Source organism: Pollachius pollachius, assembly GCF_949987615.1.
Source record: "Pollachius pollachius genome assembly, chromosome: 2".
NCBI classification, from domain to species: domain Eukaryota; kingdom Metazoa; phylum Chordata; class Actinopteri; order Gadiformes; family Gadidae; genus Pollachius; species Pollachius pollachius.
This window is the reverse complement of record NC_136935.1, coordinates 35,314,413-35,329,918: the sequence shown is the minus strand read 5'-3', so window position 1 is coordinate 35,329,918 and position 15,506 is coordinate 35,314,413. Positions and strand designations below refer to the sequence as shown.

The 15,506-nt window shown below is 44.5% G+C and overlaps 1 protein-coding gene across 4 annotated transcripts; it reads right to left on the bottom strand.

Annotated features, from left to right (window-relative positions):
- Positions 1-24: 24 nt before the first annotated feature.
- On the bottom strand, positions 25-15,010 carry keap1b (kelch-like ECH-associated protein 1b). 4 transcript variants are annotated; one of them, XM_079729397.1, is made up of 7 exons: positions 14,910-15,010; positions 11,244-12,522; positions 7,196-7,441; positions 4,450-5,132; positions 3,839-4,044; positions 3,200-3,376; positions 25-2,094 (listed from the first exon to the last, which is right to left on the bottom strand). In XM_079729397.1, exons 2-7 carry the CDS (start codon positions 11,547-11,549, stop codon positions 1,802-1,804), a joined length of 1,911 nt encoding a protein of 636 aa, XP_079585523.1. In that variant the 5' UTR covers positions 11,550-12,522; positions 14,910-15,010; the 3' UTR covers positions 25-1,801. The 4 variants fall into 4 exon arrangements, with proteins under 4 accessions (XP_079585523.1, XP_079585524.1, XP_079585525.1 ...); XM_079729398.1 differs by having other exon boundaries at positions 14,978-15,009; XM_079729399.1 differs by lacking the exon at positions 14,910-15,010 and adding an exon at positions 14,414-14,538.
- Positions 15,011-15,506: the final 496 nt, after the last annotated feature.

Genomic DNA, 15,506 nt, shown 5'->3' with positions numbered 1-15,506 from the left:
AGCAAAAGCGTACAATAAACACTGTTGTTCCACGATGTACTTTTTTTTATTACAGAGAATGGTTTGCTGAAAAATGTACAAAGCAGACATTAAATATTGTATTCTTTCATTCCAATTACTGACACGGGAAAAGAAAATCCCTTTCAAATCAAACAAAGGTTTTTACAAATGTTTAAAACTCCTATCACAGGCCTTCCTGGTAGTTATAACACATACTAGTCAGTTTGAACGACACTGCGTTCCTACTCAATACAAAGTTGTCAGTTTAGGTCAAGAAAAATCAAAGAGTCAGAACAAATAAATTAAAACAAAATCGCAACCTAAATTGTGTAGAAGACTGAAAATCAATGTACAAAAACATTTCTTATAAACTTTTTGTAGCTTAAATGCTGTTACAAGTTTTATTTCCCACAATTTTAATTTCAGACTACGTAACGTGTTGAGCTTCTGAGGTTTGGCTAACAAAAATGTCCCATAGTTTCAGTTCTGGGTCCAGATGTGGTGGGATTCACCTTATCCAGAATCTAGAATTATTGGTTCTCTTGTTGTTTGGAAAAGGTGTCCTGTGAACCAAATGCTACAGTATTTCCCCACTACAGACTTCCAAATTAAACAACCAACAAAACGTACAGTATTTTAGAATAGACCAACAACTCCATTATCAATTTATGAGTTGGGCTATTTCTATTTCCCTTGATTCGCGTCCAATCATTTGATTTGTATTTGTCACGTTAGATTTGTTTTAAGGCCCGTCCATACGACACCAGAGGTTTTTTAAAAGCAAAGAAGTTATGCTGCGGGTTTGCCTTGCATCCACATGACATAAGAGGGTTTTTAGGCCTGAAATCCGTCTTCCAGAGTTAAGCTTCTTTTAAACGCAGCCATGGGGCGAAACCGTAGCTTATTGCAAACCATGACGGTACATTGGGGTAGAAAGCCGTTTAAAAACAAGCTTGTGGACGTCTACTGTGTTTTTTTGCATATTTAAGCAGAAAGGTTACACCGCCAACTAATTGCCTGAAATATTTACTACATCATTTCACGTTTCCTTGTTGACGAGGATAGTTTGAAAACCTTGCCGTGTGGATGCAAAACTTTGAAAAAAACGCAACAGATTTCCTTTTTCTTAAAAAAAGCCTGTGACGTCATGTTGATGGGGCTAGGATTTTCGTACACTGTTTTCCACTAATCAGAATACAGGGTTCCAGGCAGGATCCAAGTCCGGCACCCCAAAGAAACAAAATCTGAAGACTAGTGAAGCCTACAGCCGTGGAAAACGGCTTTGTGCTGTCTGATACTAACTTAATGCTATCATTTATCCCCCATCTCACCCTCCTTATAAATAATAGATTTTATGAAATAGTTTTCCTCCATGTATTTTGGTTTTTACGCACAGCTGGTTGTGAAATATAAAATGAGTCCTTGGCTGTTGGTGCAGCCCTGAGCCAATGAATGGCCCTTCAGAGCACACAGCCCTCTCTCCCATTAGGTAAAACAGGGGAGTCATTGGTCCAATTACACACACACACACACGCACACACAACCACACACACACACACACAAATTGGTCTGTGGCCGGTTCCCACTGAACTGTTTACCATTAAATGACAAATCGGTCCAAAAAACTAAACAAAGAGACACTGTATAGAATCTTATTTTACTGTAAATTCTCACCCAGATTAAAGGTGAGGAGGCCGATCCAGCACATCTGTGATTGTTTGTTTTTTGCAGGTTTTTGGTGGAGGAAGACTGAGAAAGAGATGAGACAGAGGAGCTCCAGGAGAAGACCGCCCCCCTGCCCTCACGTGTTCCTCTCAGGGAGGTCGCTGTGTCTCTGGGAGGAAGAGGACGACGTGGAGGAGGAGGAGGCGGAGGAAGAGGCGGAGGAGGTGGGGTGGTGAACGGGCGGGGACGCCGAGCCCCCGTCACGCTCCGCTCGCGGACACGGCTGGAGGTCCTTCTGGCAGGGCTCCATGGTGACGGCCACACCCACCCCGCTGCGCCCGGAGGTCATGAGGGTGACCTCGGACCAAGAGTCCGCCTCGGGGTCGTAGCGCTCCACGCTGTCCAGGAACGTGTTGCCGTCGTAGCCGCCTGTCGTAGAGGGTAAGGAAACCATGGCAACGGTCATTTCCCCTCAGGCTTACGATCTTCAACAACAGCGGTCTTTGATAAACTTCTTGAGTAAATGTCAAGCGAGTGAGTAACATCTGCATGTCACACAGACATTTTCCACTTCATACCTGGCGCAGTGCACTTGAGATAAGCACAGATACATTGCGGTTTGTTTGTTTAACAACGGGGTCATTCAACATAGCATTTCTTGAAGCCAACGGCACAAAGCGGAATGGAACCTTTTCCTTTATTGAGGTAATTTCCTGAACACTGAACAAACACACCTATGAGAGATGAGTCACAGCTTGGGCTGCTGGGCAAACACAAAGACATGTATCATTTATAGTTGGAACCCTGGGCGGGGAAGACGAGTCACGTCTGTATATCACCTTATGTTTACAACCTTGTTTACAACCTTGAAAAGTTACAAGAAGAAAGTTATATATAACTAAACGTAACCAGCACTATCTTAATGATTAATCTGAAGCACCGATCTCAGAATATGTAAACATAGCCGTCGCATCCTAATCTGTTAAGACAATCAGAAGCATAAGCTTGTCTGATAAAACAAACAGTTCAAAATGATGCTTTCAGTATAACCATCTGTGTTTGACAAGAAGTCAGTCAAATCAACCAAGAGCCTGAATAGTAGGCAGACCAACTGGGTTGTAAAATAGGCTTTCACTAGGACTCAAACCCAAGAGTCAGAGGATAAAACATAGTGTAACATAGTGATTGTACACGCTTTAGTTCCGGTGAAGGGTGGTGCAGAAACACAGCAATAAGGATGCTGGCGTGAGAGAGCATGCGAGCGAGCAGCAGTTATATTTATTCATTGATATGGATATTTTGGGTGAACGTTAAGCCCGACAGCACTGCGCCAGACACCAAAAAGTTTGCATACTTTGTTGAAAAGCTGAAGTGTTATGCATGGTAAATGAGCCAAAGTAGCTTCGGGTACTTCTAATGTCGGATCGAGGCGTTTTTGAGACGGTAAAAGTGCATCTTGTCTATCCCGGTGAACTCGTCCATTAAGCGTGCGAAACATGCAACATGTGCGCGTGCGTGTCCCTCGTCCACTCACCCAGGACGTAGATGCGTCCGTGGTGCGCGGTGACCCCGAGCGCGCTCCGTCGGTGCCTCATGGACGCGGCGAGGCTCCAGCTGTCCGTCTCTACCTCGTAGCGCTCCACCGTGTTCAGCTGGTTGGTGCCGTCGTAGCCGCCCATCACGTAGATGCGGTGGCCCAGCGCGCACACACCTTGGAGGGGGTTGAAGGAGAGAGGGTGATTTCTAGCTCACACTTCAGGAATGAGCAATGAATACACAGCCAGTAGGTTCCTGAGCTAGTTCCAAGCCTCCGCCCTGGCCCCGTATTGGAGGCGAGGGCCAAAAGATTGAGCCTTTTTCGTAGCGAGCAAGTGGGAACAGGACGTATTGAGAACAAGGGTTGGCATTAACTTACAACTCTGTAAAGGCGTTGCCGTTGAAACGTTTAGGAAAGAGGAGTGGAGTGATCATGGTCTCATGGCCGGCTCGGATTCATTGATTAAGCTAACCAGATTTAGTTTGTTTACCAACACACATTACTGAACCGATATTGTTCCCATCACCAATCAAATCTCCCATTTAATTAAAATAAATGTCGGGACGGTCACCCTCTTAATAGTTCGCCCTGATCCTCAAGACACCCTCAGCCCAGCGGTCTGGATCGGTGACTCACCTGCTCCGGAGCGGACTGTGTGCATCGAGGCCATGGGGGTCCACTCGTCCCGGTCGGGGTCGTAGCACTCTGAGGAGCTGAGGCGGTGGGTGCCGTCGAAGCCCCCGACAGCGTACAGCAGCCTGTTGATGACCGTGACGCCCACCCCGATGCGCCGCGACATCATCGGTGCCACCAGCTGCCACTGGTCCCTCTCAGGGTCATACCTGAGGCAAGAAGGTCAAAAGGTCAGTGTTCACACCCCTAGATTAATTACCAGTTCAGAGTTCCAATGACGTTGTCACAAGGCATGCATCCTTCCTGGTGGAAGGACACCATTCAACAAATAATGTCGCAAAGCTCAGGAATTCATTTCCTGAAACTCTCGGACCCTTTATCATCCGTGTTCAGTCCAACCGCTGCTGTCCTCTACCAGATATTTGAGACTTGGTCTTTAGTGGACTAGGTCTTTCTCACAACCAGCCTTGGTCTTTAGGCTGGCTGTGCTAGCTGAAACTTGTGTTTGGACCGAACATGCAAATGAGTGCGTCAGCGGTCTCCATGGAAGATCAGACCTGACCCCGTGCCGAGCGCCGTGACTACGTGCGTGACAGAAGCGGACCGCCGCTCACCTCTCCACGCTGTTGTGGTGAATGCAGCCGTGGGACCCGCCCACGGCGTAGATCAGCCCGTCGATTACGCCCACGCCGATGCGGTTGCGGGGCACGCTCATGGGTGCACAGGGCAGCCAGCAGTTGTTCATGGGGTTGTAGCAGTCCAGCGTGTTGGAGTCCATGTTGCCGTCGGGCGCGTTGTTCCGGCCGCCCACGGCGTAGAACAGCCCGCTGATGACGCACGCCGCCAGCCCGCTGCGGGGCACCTGCAGGTCCGCCAGCCGCAGCCACGCCCCGGTGCAGGGGTTGTACGCCTCCAGGTAGCTGAGCGACTGCCTGAAGTAGCCCCCCGCCGTGTAGATGAGCTGCGGCACCTTGGGGGTCCGGCAGGAGTTGAGCTTGGTGGGCTTGTGGAGGGTGAGGTCCTGGAAGATCTGGGCCAAGTAGTCCTTGCACTGCGGGTCCCAGTCCCAGTCCAGGGACTGCAACTGGGTCTGCAGGAAGTTGGGGGTGAGGGAGTGGCAGCGCACGGCCTGCAGCAGGGCCTGCACGTAGGGCCGGCGGTTCTCCTGGTCGTAGCGCACCCACGCCACGCATGCGTGGAACACCTCCGACTCGCAGCGCACGTTGAGCTCGTCCCGGCTGATGAGGGTGACCAGCTGGCAGTGGGACAGGTTGAAGAACTCCTCCTGGGTGGCCACCTGCAGACGCATGGGGGAGGACAGGACTGAGACATGGCCAAAGAAGGGAATCCAGGGATAAGGGATGAACCCAATTTATTCCAATGACAAACATGAGTTCACCCTTTTCAAATCAATCTTTTAACTAATTTGATGAAACACATGATAAAGAAAAAAGAGTCAAGCTGTTTTGGCCATTGAAGAGGGATATACTACATTTCTGGGCCTCAGTCTGTTCTTAATCCCAATTCAGACTATTCCAGGTAATTTAACAAATACATATGTCCTACAATGTAGAATAAGTAATTCAATCCTTTCTGAAAGATCTTCCTTGAGTGTGACGCGTTATAAAGCTCAGCAATGAAATACATACATTTCAGTTCTCGAGTGTACAAAGGGACAAGGCATACACACACACTTTCATCAGCCTGGTGTTTCAGTTCCTGAAACCAGGCCAAACCAAGACATAACTGTGGAATCTAAACCTCTCTAGAGCAGATTATATGACACAGTAATGCCAGCACTACCAGTTTAACCAATACCCTTCTGTAATGGAGATGGAATCTGCATTTTATTATGGTCCTGGACCAAAAGCCAAATGCCCTACAGCTTCTTCCTGAACAATTAAGAATTTTGCAAGTCATCCTGCCTGGACACGGAGCAAGAAACAAAGGTTTAGGCTTTGGATAACATAGAATACATAGGTATCCTTCAGCCAGATAGCATTCACACATAATAACACGTAATAAACACTATAAAATTGTAAGTGTAATTTTTGTAGGCCTACACTTTCTTGCTTGTTGCTCTTTGAGTTATAATAAGCAGCACAAGGTAGAAAGTCGAATCAAGCAATCAATTGTAGTAGCATGGATTAGCAAAGTATCAATAATCATGTTTTACATACTTCAAACAGCCATCAATGTTTAGGGAGTTACATTTTAAAAAAGATATTGGTATAGACCCTAAAACACCCTGTCAAAGAACACAAAGCAAATCATGCTGACTCATTCCAAAAATAATTCACTATTGACACACGAACGGGACAAGGAAATGTTTCAGTGAACACTAAACTGAAACGTTACCCACAGAAGCAGACCAAGAAAAAAACATCAATCTTTAATTACAGACATCTTTCAAATCATCTATCGTGAAATATAAGCAGTTTATTATAAGGCTTGCAAGGACAAGGTTAACAAATATATGCAAATGTGTAACACTAAACAACAGACCATGCCTTCATGCAAACCTCCATCAGACACTAAACATCCAGATGAATTACACATAGGACAACTGTGCTAGCAACATCAGGGGCCAAACAGAAGGCTTACATTACAGTTGTCAGGTCCATGAGATATGAGTGGGAGCAGAGTGCATTCGTTTGTGGACGTATGTTTGTATATAGGCCAAGCTAAAAGCCGTTTTTAAAAAGGATTGATTTCTATCGTGGTGATGCAAACATGATGTGCATGTGCAAGACAGGAGAAGCAAGGGGCCTGTTTTTAAACTGCCTAAACACAACACAACTCTGGGATGGGATCTGGCCAGGATCGCCACCGGAACCGACCTGACAGATCACGCACAACTGGTGTGACCAGGTTATGAACATTAAATTAGAGTGACGGGTGAAACCATCCTGTGATAAGTCAGGAGTGTAAAAAAGAACGTGTAAGTGAAACTCAAAAAAAAAACTCAACGGGCAAGTCACGACTGCAGCTTGTTGAAGCGTACGGTGGGTTCTTCGTTTACACAGAAAAATGGGCCGAATGTTATAAACATGACTAAATTAGAAATGCTGTACTGCATCTATTCAAATTAACAGACCGCTGTTGAAAATTAAATACGTTTGAATCCATCCATCCCTCGCTGCAGTATGTTGCCACAGGAGTTTCCAACACTGTCTTTCTGTTGGGTTTCTAATGATATCTTACTTATCGGATGTCAGGTTGGGACCAGTGAACTGACCCAAACGGTTGGGTTCGTAAAAATGTTAGATACTCTGGACAATGCAGGAGCCCCATACGTATAACATAGGCTTGCATAAAGGCAGAGATGAATCAACGAAGAGTGGTGATTTTTGGTCTCACCTGGCTGAAATTCATATAGATGTACTCCCTGGCCTTCTGGTGCAGCTCTGTGCAGCTGATCTGCTCGGCAAAGTTGGCGATGCCGATGGCGTTGCTGGGGTCCAGCTGCTGCACCAGGAAGTCGCAGCAGGCCTTGACCACGCTGTCGATCTGGTACATGACCGCCCCGTTCATGATGTGGATCACACACTTCTCCCCCACAGAGATGCTGGCAGTGTAGGCGAACTCGATCAGCCTTTCCATCACCTGGGGTACAGGAGAGGAATCCAAAAATATGAAAAAAACGAATCATGCGATTTGCCCATAGTCAATATGCATCAGTCTGTTCGTTTGTGTTAGATTAAAAAGCAATGATGGATCTGTAGCGTGATTAAACTTGATTAAGCGTGATTAAACTGATCTGATCTTGGATTATTTACAATAACATGGAAACCTTGACCGGAATTTGACAATATTGAATTGACGTCTTGAAGCCTAAACCTAATTACCATCAGTCCTTGATGGAGCAACGTTCCCTAACCTGTACGTTAAAGGAGAAATCCAGTTTAAAATGGATCTGGGATATGTTTAGTATGATAACGAGTTGGCATTCTTAAGTTGTCTGTTTTTAGCCAATTCTACCAAAACGCTATAAACTTGGAACGATGGGGGCATGTGTTATGGTAAAAACTAAATCGCTATTTCAGACCACTTAAATTGTCTAGAAGTAGCCAGACACTTCCTTGGTGGCATAATAAGGGTCTTAACATATAACACTAGGCATTGATAACTTTATAAGTGTACAGTTTTTTTTATTAAAAGGACATTTTATACACTCAATACCATCAGTAGCGATTTCGTTTTTACCATAACACATGCCCCCATCGTTCCAAGTTTATAGCGTTTTGGTAGAATCGTTTAAAAACAGCCAACTCAAGAATGTGACTACATGCGCTTTTTTGCCTCCAAACAAACTTCCCAACTCGTTATCATATTAAACATATCCCAGATACAATTAACACCGGATTTCTCCTTTAACGTTGCATCAAACCGCATGAGAGATTTCACTCAAGGGGACACTTTGACTATGGTTGGGTCTGGCAGACTTTTTGACCGCCGTTGTGTTTGGTTCACTGGCAGGGTCAGATCTCTCCTGGGACTCTCCAGTCCCAGCAGGGATCAGGTGGTTCTGATCCTGTTTGCGCCAGGTTTGATCAACCAAGCCGGTGGCAGACGCCTGAAAAAGAAAAACCTCTTTGTACAGACTGGAAAATCAGCCTGTGTCACCAGAGTTTTGCTTCTATAACTTTGCAAACATTGAAAAACTTTGATGGCAGCATTTGAGTCGTTAATTCGAATCTCTTTGAGCAAGCTTTCAAAAAGCAACTCAAACTGTATAGACTTAAAAATGGATTGTCTCCGTATTAACTTAACTGAACTTTAACAGATATAATACAGGCATGATAATAAACATATGTACTAATGAGGTTAAACTATCTTTAAACTATAACATTTATTTGAGGTAGTTTGCCCAGGTGACAAAGACCAATTCTACATAAAGTTACATTTCAATCGTATGTAAATAAAAAAAAGTATAAGAATCAACAAAAGAGGTGATCACATGGATGAACCCACAACATTGAGATTAACAAATTAAAACATACAAGTAGAGTAGAGTGAGAGGTCCGAGAGGGAGGGAGGGGCTTTTACAAACTTGATGGTCACAGGACTGTGTAATGACCCCCCACTATACAGCCTTACAAAGCCTAACTGTAATAATTATGCAAAGAGTACAACAGAGCTAAAGGGCTTTAAGTGCTTAAACTGGCCGGCCAAATGGGTTATAAGTATACAAGTGATATTGCTCTAGTACAACACAAAGCACCATTTAAGTCGGAAACCTTTCACAACATAAACGTTAATTTCTAGTTCAAACTTAATTTTTAAAAGAAATGTAGTAACTGCGGTAAGCAGTCAAATAGGGAGGTAAACAAGGAACAAGGGGCACAGTCGTTTCTCAAATTGGATTGAAAAAAACATGCATGTTCAGCACATGTCCTTTTGCCTTCTTGATTTTCCCCGGCCTACTTGTTGTTGACCTTCCTCGTGTGGACAACTTGGTGTTTGTATGATTAATTGTATGTGGGAGAGTGTGTATCTCAGGAATGTATGAAAGAGGGGCCTGGTAGCATACCCTGTCCAAGAATAGAGTATGCTTAAACTCATCAGGTGGTAAAAATGTAATTAACAGCGCTGGGGTGCGTTTGGTCAGGTCAGTGAACCAAGTCAATCTTGGGGAGGACAGGATTTGCGTTAGGGTATGCTGTGGAGCGTTCGTGGGATGAATCACTTACCAGGCCCGGATCAGTAAACGACCCAGGACCCAAGTGTCTAACTCAAATTAGTGCAGCCTGGGATGGTTACAGACCTATAGAACCATCTACCCCAACCGTAAACCACACTACTTAATTATTGTTCATCGTTCCGCAATATTTCCAGAATCATATCAGCACTCAAAAATCGTAAAAAAATGATAATAAAAAAAAGCATTTATCGCATCTTGGCATCTCTGGTTGAATAGGGGACTACGACAAGAATAGAAGAATGGATAGTATCTACTGGCACAAATAGTGAGGACTGTCAAAATTGCCTCTCTACTTTAAACATCAAAGTCCAAAGTGTTTGACCATTGGACGGTTTGCAGGTGAGCAATGAAAGACACTCAATCACAGTGATCATTTGAAGGCATACACCCTTCACGTGGCGTTCATATCCCTGTGTAGCGTGTGTCAACTATATCCGTGTCCTGCGGGGGTGTAATAACACCCTTCCTGGTTATCACAACGCTGAATCTATTTGATTCACTGGGGGACTTTCTGTGTGGCCTGCGTAGCAGGAAGTTAGCGTGGCATACAAGGCTGTCAACCACACAGGCTGGCAAAGGGGAACTTATAAGTACATAGGCGATTATTATACAACACATTTGCGAGGTTTGACCTAAGTTTCGATCATGGGATCAAAACTTTGCAATCCAAAACTGACCATCAACATATTACCAATGGATTGAAGAAAGACGAGTGTGTCTTTATCTTTATTTAACAAGTGTACAGTGACTGCTGCCCATCCTCTGAACACGTACTTGGCTGTGACATAAATCATAAATGATTATGAGTATCGTTTTGTTTTACACTGCATACATATTAGGTTGTGTTTAAACAACCTGCTTAAGGACAGCTGATGAACACCACTGCCCAGGCTACTGGGGGCAGTCTAGGGCTGAATGATTAATCAAATTCAATTGTGATGTAATAGAACGCGATATAAAAATCGCAAAGGCGATTAAAAGAAAAAAAAAAAAACTACATTTTTTCCAAATATATCTTTAATTTTTTTTTGTATGATTTGTTACTGACTGGAGGTCAGTAAGATTTATATTTATTTTTCTTTTACAATTCAATAGTTAAATAGAGATGTTATAATATCAATTCATCTCAACACATGGGCCTGTCCTAAAGGAAAGAGCAGTTTATATGTTGACTGCTTCCAATGTTGTGTTGGTCCTACTTATGCAATACTTATTGCATTTTTAATGAATAATACAGAACATGAGGAACCTAAAACATTTAAAAATAAATCGCATATTACATCGCATTCGCAATATTGGTCAAAATAGTCGCAATTCGATTATTTCACCAAATCTTTCAGCCCTAGTGCAGTCTCAAATACAAACGCGTTTGTAGGGCTTTGAGGCCCTCGCGCTTCATTGTGTTCACCACCTAAAACGCTAAAAACACAAACGCTAAACGTTTGGGAGGGGAAAAAAATTACATGTTCAGGAATCCAACATTGGTTTATCAGATTGAACTGTATGGAAACAAAACTCATTTTAGAAATATATACAAACATGAAAACACATCAGACACTGTCTGTGACATTTCAACTATTAGCCGAAATGTATTTTGACCTACGGCCATGCAGCCATTTTGGAAATATGTCACCCATCATGTGTCATGCAGAGGGGAGGGATGAGGGTGAGGGTAAGGGTAGGGCGGAGGTTTGTGCGACTCACCCTGGGATGGATCCCCTCGATGGGCACCACCTCCTTGCCGCACTCCTTCAGGCCGTTGGTGAACATGGCCCTGAACACGGGCGAGGAGGACGCCAGCACCACCTTGTGCGCCACAAAGTCCACCGCGTCCAGGTCGTTGTAGCGCACGCGCAGCGTCACGTCGCACAGCTGCCGCTCCTGCCGCAGCTCGTTCATGATGGCGAAGGCGGCCGCCGTGTGGCTGCCCAGCGTGTAGCTGAACACCCGGTGGCCGTTATGGGTGGAGGGCGTCACCAGGGCCTTGCACTCGGTCATCGACTCCGTCATCGTCGCCCCTCCTTGCTCCGGCTCCTCCTTCTCCCTCGTCGTCGTCGTCCTCCTCCTCTCTAGTTGGCGCCCGCTGAATCACCCGACATCCTCCCTGCGCACGCGGGATGTTGTACAGTACGAAAGGAGAAGGAAAAGGGAGGGCTCCGGACACTTTCCAGGGGGGTTCGTTTGGAGGTTTTTTTTCCTCAAATCAGAGGGCAGTTGTAGTGGGTGTCTTCGCTCAGCCTTTCAGGACAACCATGATGCCCTCTTAGAAATGACAACAAAATACTTCTAAATGGCCGCAATCACCACCTTTTCTTTTGTTGACAAAGAGAGAAAGTGAGTACAAGCAGGGAAGGGCAAGGCCGCTGTGTCCGAGGGCTACTCCGTCCCCGTTGTTTGATCCGACAGTGAAAGCGAGATGATGGGCTTAAAGTCAAACCAGGTACGAAACACCAGGTACAACAGCACTAGATCCAAGCACCAGTCAGCTCCTCGTTCCACGGTTTGGAAGTTTGTTCGAAAGTTGTTGTGGTTTGTTTCTGACCTCAAGCTCTGCTTCAGACACTACAACACGCAGGTCAAACAAAGGAAGAAAATGTTCTCTTGAACGTGTGTCTTTCACATAATTTTCCATTATCACTGAAGTTCATGCCTTGCTGACTTACTTGAAAATAATTCCCAAAAAGGTTGTAATAAAAAAAAAAGAAGATCAGATTTGCATTAGTTCTAGAGCAAGGCTGATGTAGGAACACATTAGAGGTCCAATGGCAGCGTGCGATGTACTTGTCCAAGCGGGGGAAGTGTTGTCAACTCTGCATAGCCAGGGTGGGAGAACCAGGTTGTGCAACGTGCCAGAAGTGACATGAACAGAAGTTGTGGCCCCCGGGCTGAGACTTGGCGGCTGTATTTCTCTGGAAAAGCCTTCCTAGAAGCAGTGACACTCAGGAAACGTGTTTACAGGGAAGCCGTCAGCTGTGATCAACAACTGAAAAACAGCAAGGGGAGAAGGAGAGGGAGAGGGGGGGAGAGAGAGAGAGAGAGAGAGAGAGAGAGAGAGAGAGAGAGGGTTTAGTACTGAAGTTGTTTTGATATGTTACGCTTCTCAATAGTGATTTTTCGAAAACTTGTTGAGATTGCTCAGCTTTCATACTCAATGTCTATGTATTTTTGGAAGTTTTCAATACGTTTACGAATGGTGAAACCAAACCAGATGCTAAACTCCACACCGTTTTATACCGCTTTATGTAGAAGTTTTTGTAAAACTTTTACTCAAAACTTAAACTGCTACACAGGCCCTAGATAGATACCAGTATGCATTTAAATTGGAGTGACATGCTAAAGCTAATTATGCACTAAAAAGGTCCAATTTATTAAATTGAAGAACCTCAGAAGCATGTCCAGAAGTGAGTCACTGCGCCCAGAAGAGATCTCCACTACGGTCACATCTCCACACCCAGTTTCCTGCTGGTCACGATGACCATGCGACTGTGTCCATCCGCTAACCAAGCTCCTGTACTGAATAACGGTGACGATGTATTCTGTGTTCCAGCATCAGTGAATGGATAAGAACATTTGGTCCAAACCCACTTGGCTGGAAGTGTGAACTGTTCCAAGGTACCAACACCGGAGCTTATCTGGATTGTGATAGGTCAAAACAGTAGCAGCGCAAATCTGGTTTCACTTTTTTTTTTTTACACAGAGACCTGCATCTATTCTATGAAGCATGGTTTAATAATTCGCCTTCAAATTTGAAGATATTGTCTTGTTGCCCATAGCCATGTTGTCATGCGTGTATGACATGATGCCTGGCTGGAAACATTTCAACATTCCTGGCCAGCTATTCCATAAATGTAATACAGGAATAGTGGGGCCTTCAATGCATAAGAACTGTTTACACACACTCACACACACACGCACACGCACACGCACACGCACACACACACACACACACACACACACACACACACTCTAAGTCAACCAAAACAATAAGAACATTTGATTGGTCTGGTGTGTTGCGTCTTGGGTTTCTAAAACGGAACCAGTCACAGTTACTCAGCAACAATTGTGCTGCAGATGTTGAGTTATATAACCCAGCACCTAGGGGTTGTACACGGTCTGCAATCATTACTGCACGAGGTGCTAAAGGCCGAGAACAGGGGGCAACGTTCGCCTAATGTACAGTAGTGGCCTAACTAGGTCAGTGTGTACTGAATATGAGACGATTCCAGGTATTTGACACTATAAAAGATGGGCCTATAGCTGAAGTTTCGAGATGACACATCGACACGTTGCTATCGGCTGTATGCATATTAGACTCAAGTGAACCCTAGATATACATCAAATGAATAACCCATATACAGCTGCTGCATAAGAGTAGAGAGACCTTCTATTTAGGGCGACTTTTTTTTTTGGTCTCGGTTAAATAGTTTCACCCAGCATGCTTCTGACATGCAGGCCTGAGAGCGGTCTGCGAGAGACTATGAAATTTGACTAGACTATGTAGTCCGTCGTAAGGAGTTCATTCCCGCCAAATATTATTCGATTGATATTTCTGCGATTCATATTCATTTGCCTATCTGTGTTGCGTATACGCTCAGGAAACAGCTGTCAAAACAAAGGCCAACAGTGCACGGTGCAAATTGCACAATAGTGGAGTTAGTTCCACCATGGCAAAACTTCATGTATTCAAACAATTCAATAGAGCCAGTGTGTCTTTCGACGTGCATTACTACACTGCCCATGGACAAGTAAGCAATGACGGCACACTTGGGAACGAGAATAAAATCAAGCGAGAAGGGAATGCAAGAACGGACACTTGTACACGTTTAAAAACAATTTGGCAAAGAGCCTTCCTCGGTGACTCATCGCGAACTTACCGAGCACAGGATCAGAAAAGAGATTCACGGGACTCGATGTACGAAAATGTGAGCCGCGATTGAGGAAGGAACTGAACATGGCATGCATCGACGCATGCTTTCTGTGCAGTTTGTCCATGTGTGTATGATTCATACAAAGGACAGCATCAGCCTGGGATCAAAATACTCGAGTTTTTTAGGGTGGCCAGAAATAATAAAACGCCCAAATGCGTGTAAAGAGACCTAACAAAAGTGTAACAGAAGACACAATAGACCTGACAAACAGATCACGGGAATTCAAATCACAAGTCTTTCTCGGAAATATAAGTGACAGCAAAAGGACTGATATCGTTCAGTAACGTTTCCACAACAGCCAAGAGTCGACATACGTAACGTTACAGTAATAGAGAAAGGGGCTGTCCTACATATGTTTCTGGTTGTAAATACATTTTCCGTCCCGTCAACGAATATTTATCTAAGACAGTTACTATGTGAATATGGACAAAAACAAACTCACGTAATCTAGAGCCACCATCGCTGTCCGCCTAGCTGTACGCCACAAGAACTGGGAAAGCTATAACTCACCATGACTAAGCATTGTAGGAGCCTCCCCTTGCTATCAAAATAAGAGTGTGCAACGAGAACACACGTCTCCGCTGCCTTTAAACGTAAAGGCATTGTAACGTTGCCTGATGGGAGGAGCTTTTACTTAGAAATACTTTTATCTATTGGACAATAAAAGCCAGTTCTTGGAAATGCGAACGAAGAAATATGACAGTATTTAATCTCGAAACACCATTCTGGCAAGACGCAGGACTGGTACAATCCTTGCTACAAAATAATTAAGAATCCATTTAATTGCCATATCAAATGTAAGGATTTAAAAGAAGCCTTTCAAAATAGTTACATATGGTGTCTTGACGTTATTAGGGATTCCCAAAAAAACGTGCACGTTGCAAAACTAGCGAAAACATTTCATAGTTGCACACGATTGATTTAAGTTTTCAACCCCACGTGTCTCTAATAACGGGTAATAGTTCTACCGGTTTTGTCTCTTGATAAGGTATGGAAAAATAAAAGATGCCTTCACGCAGTAACAGCTCGATTCTTGACA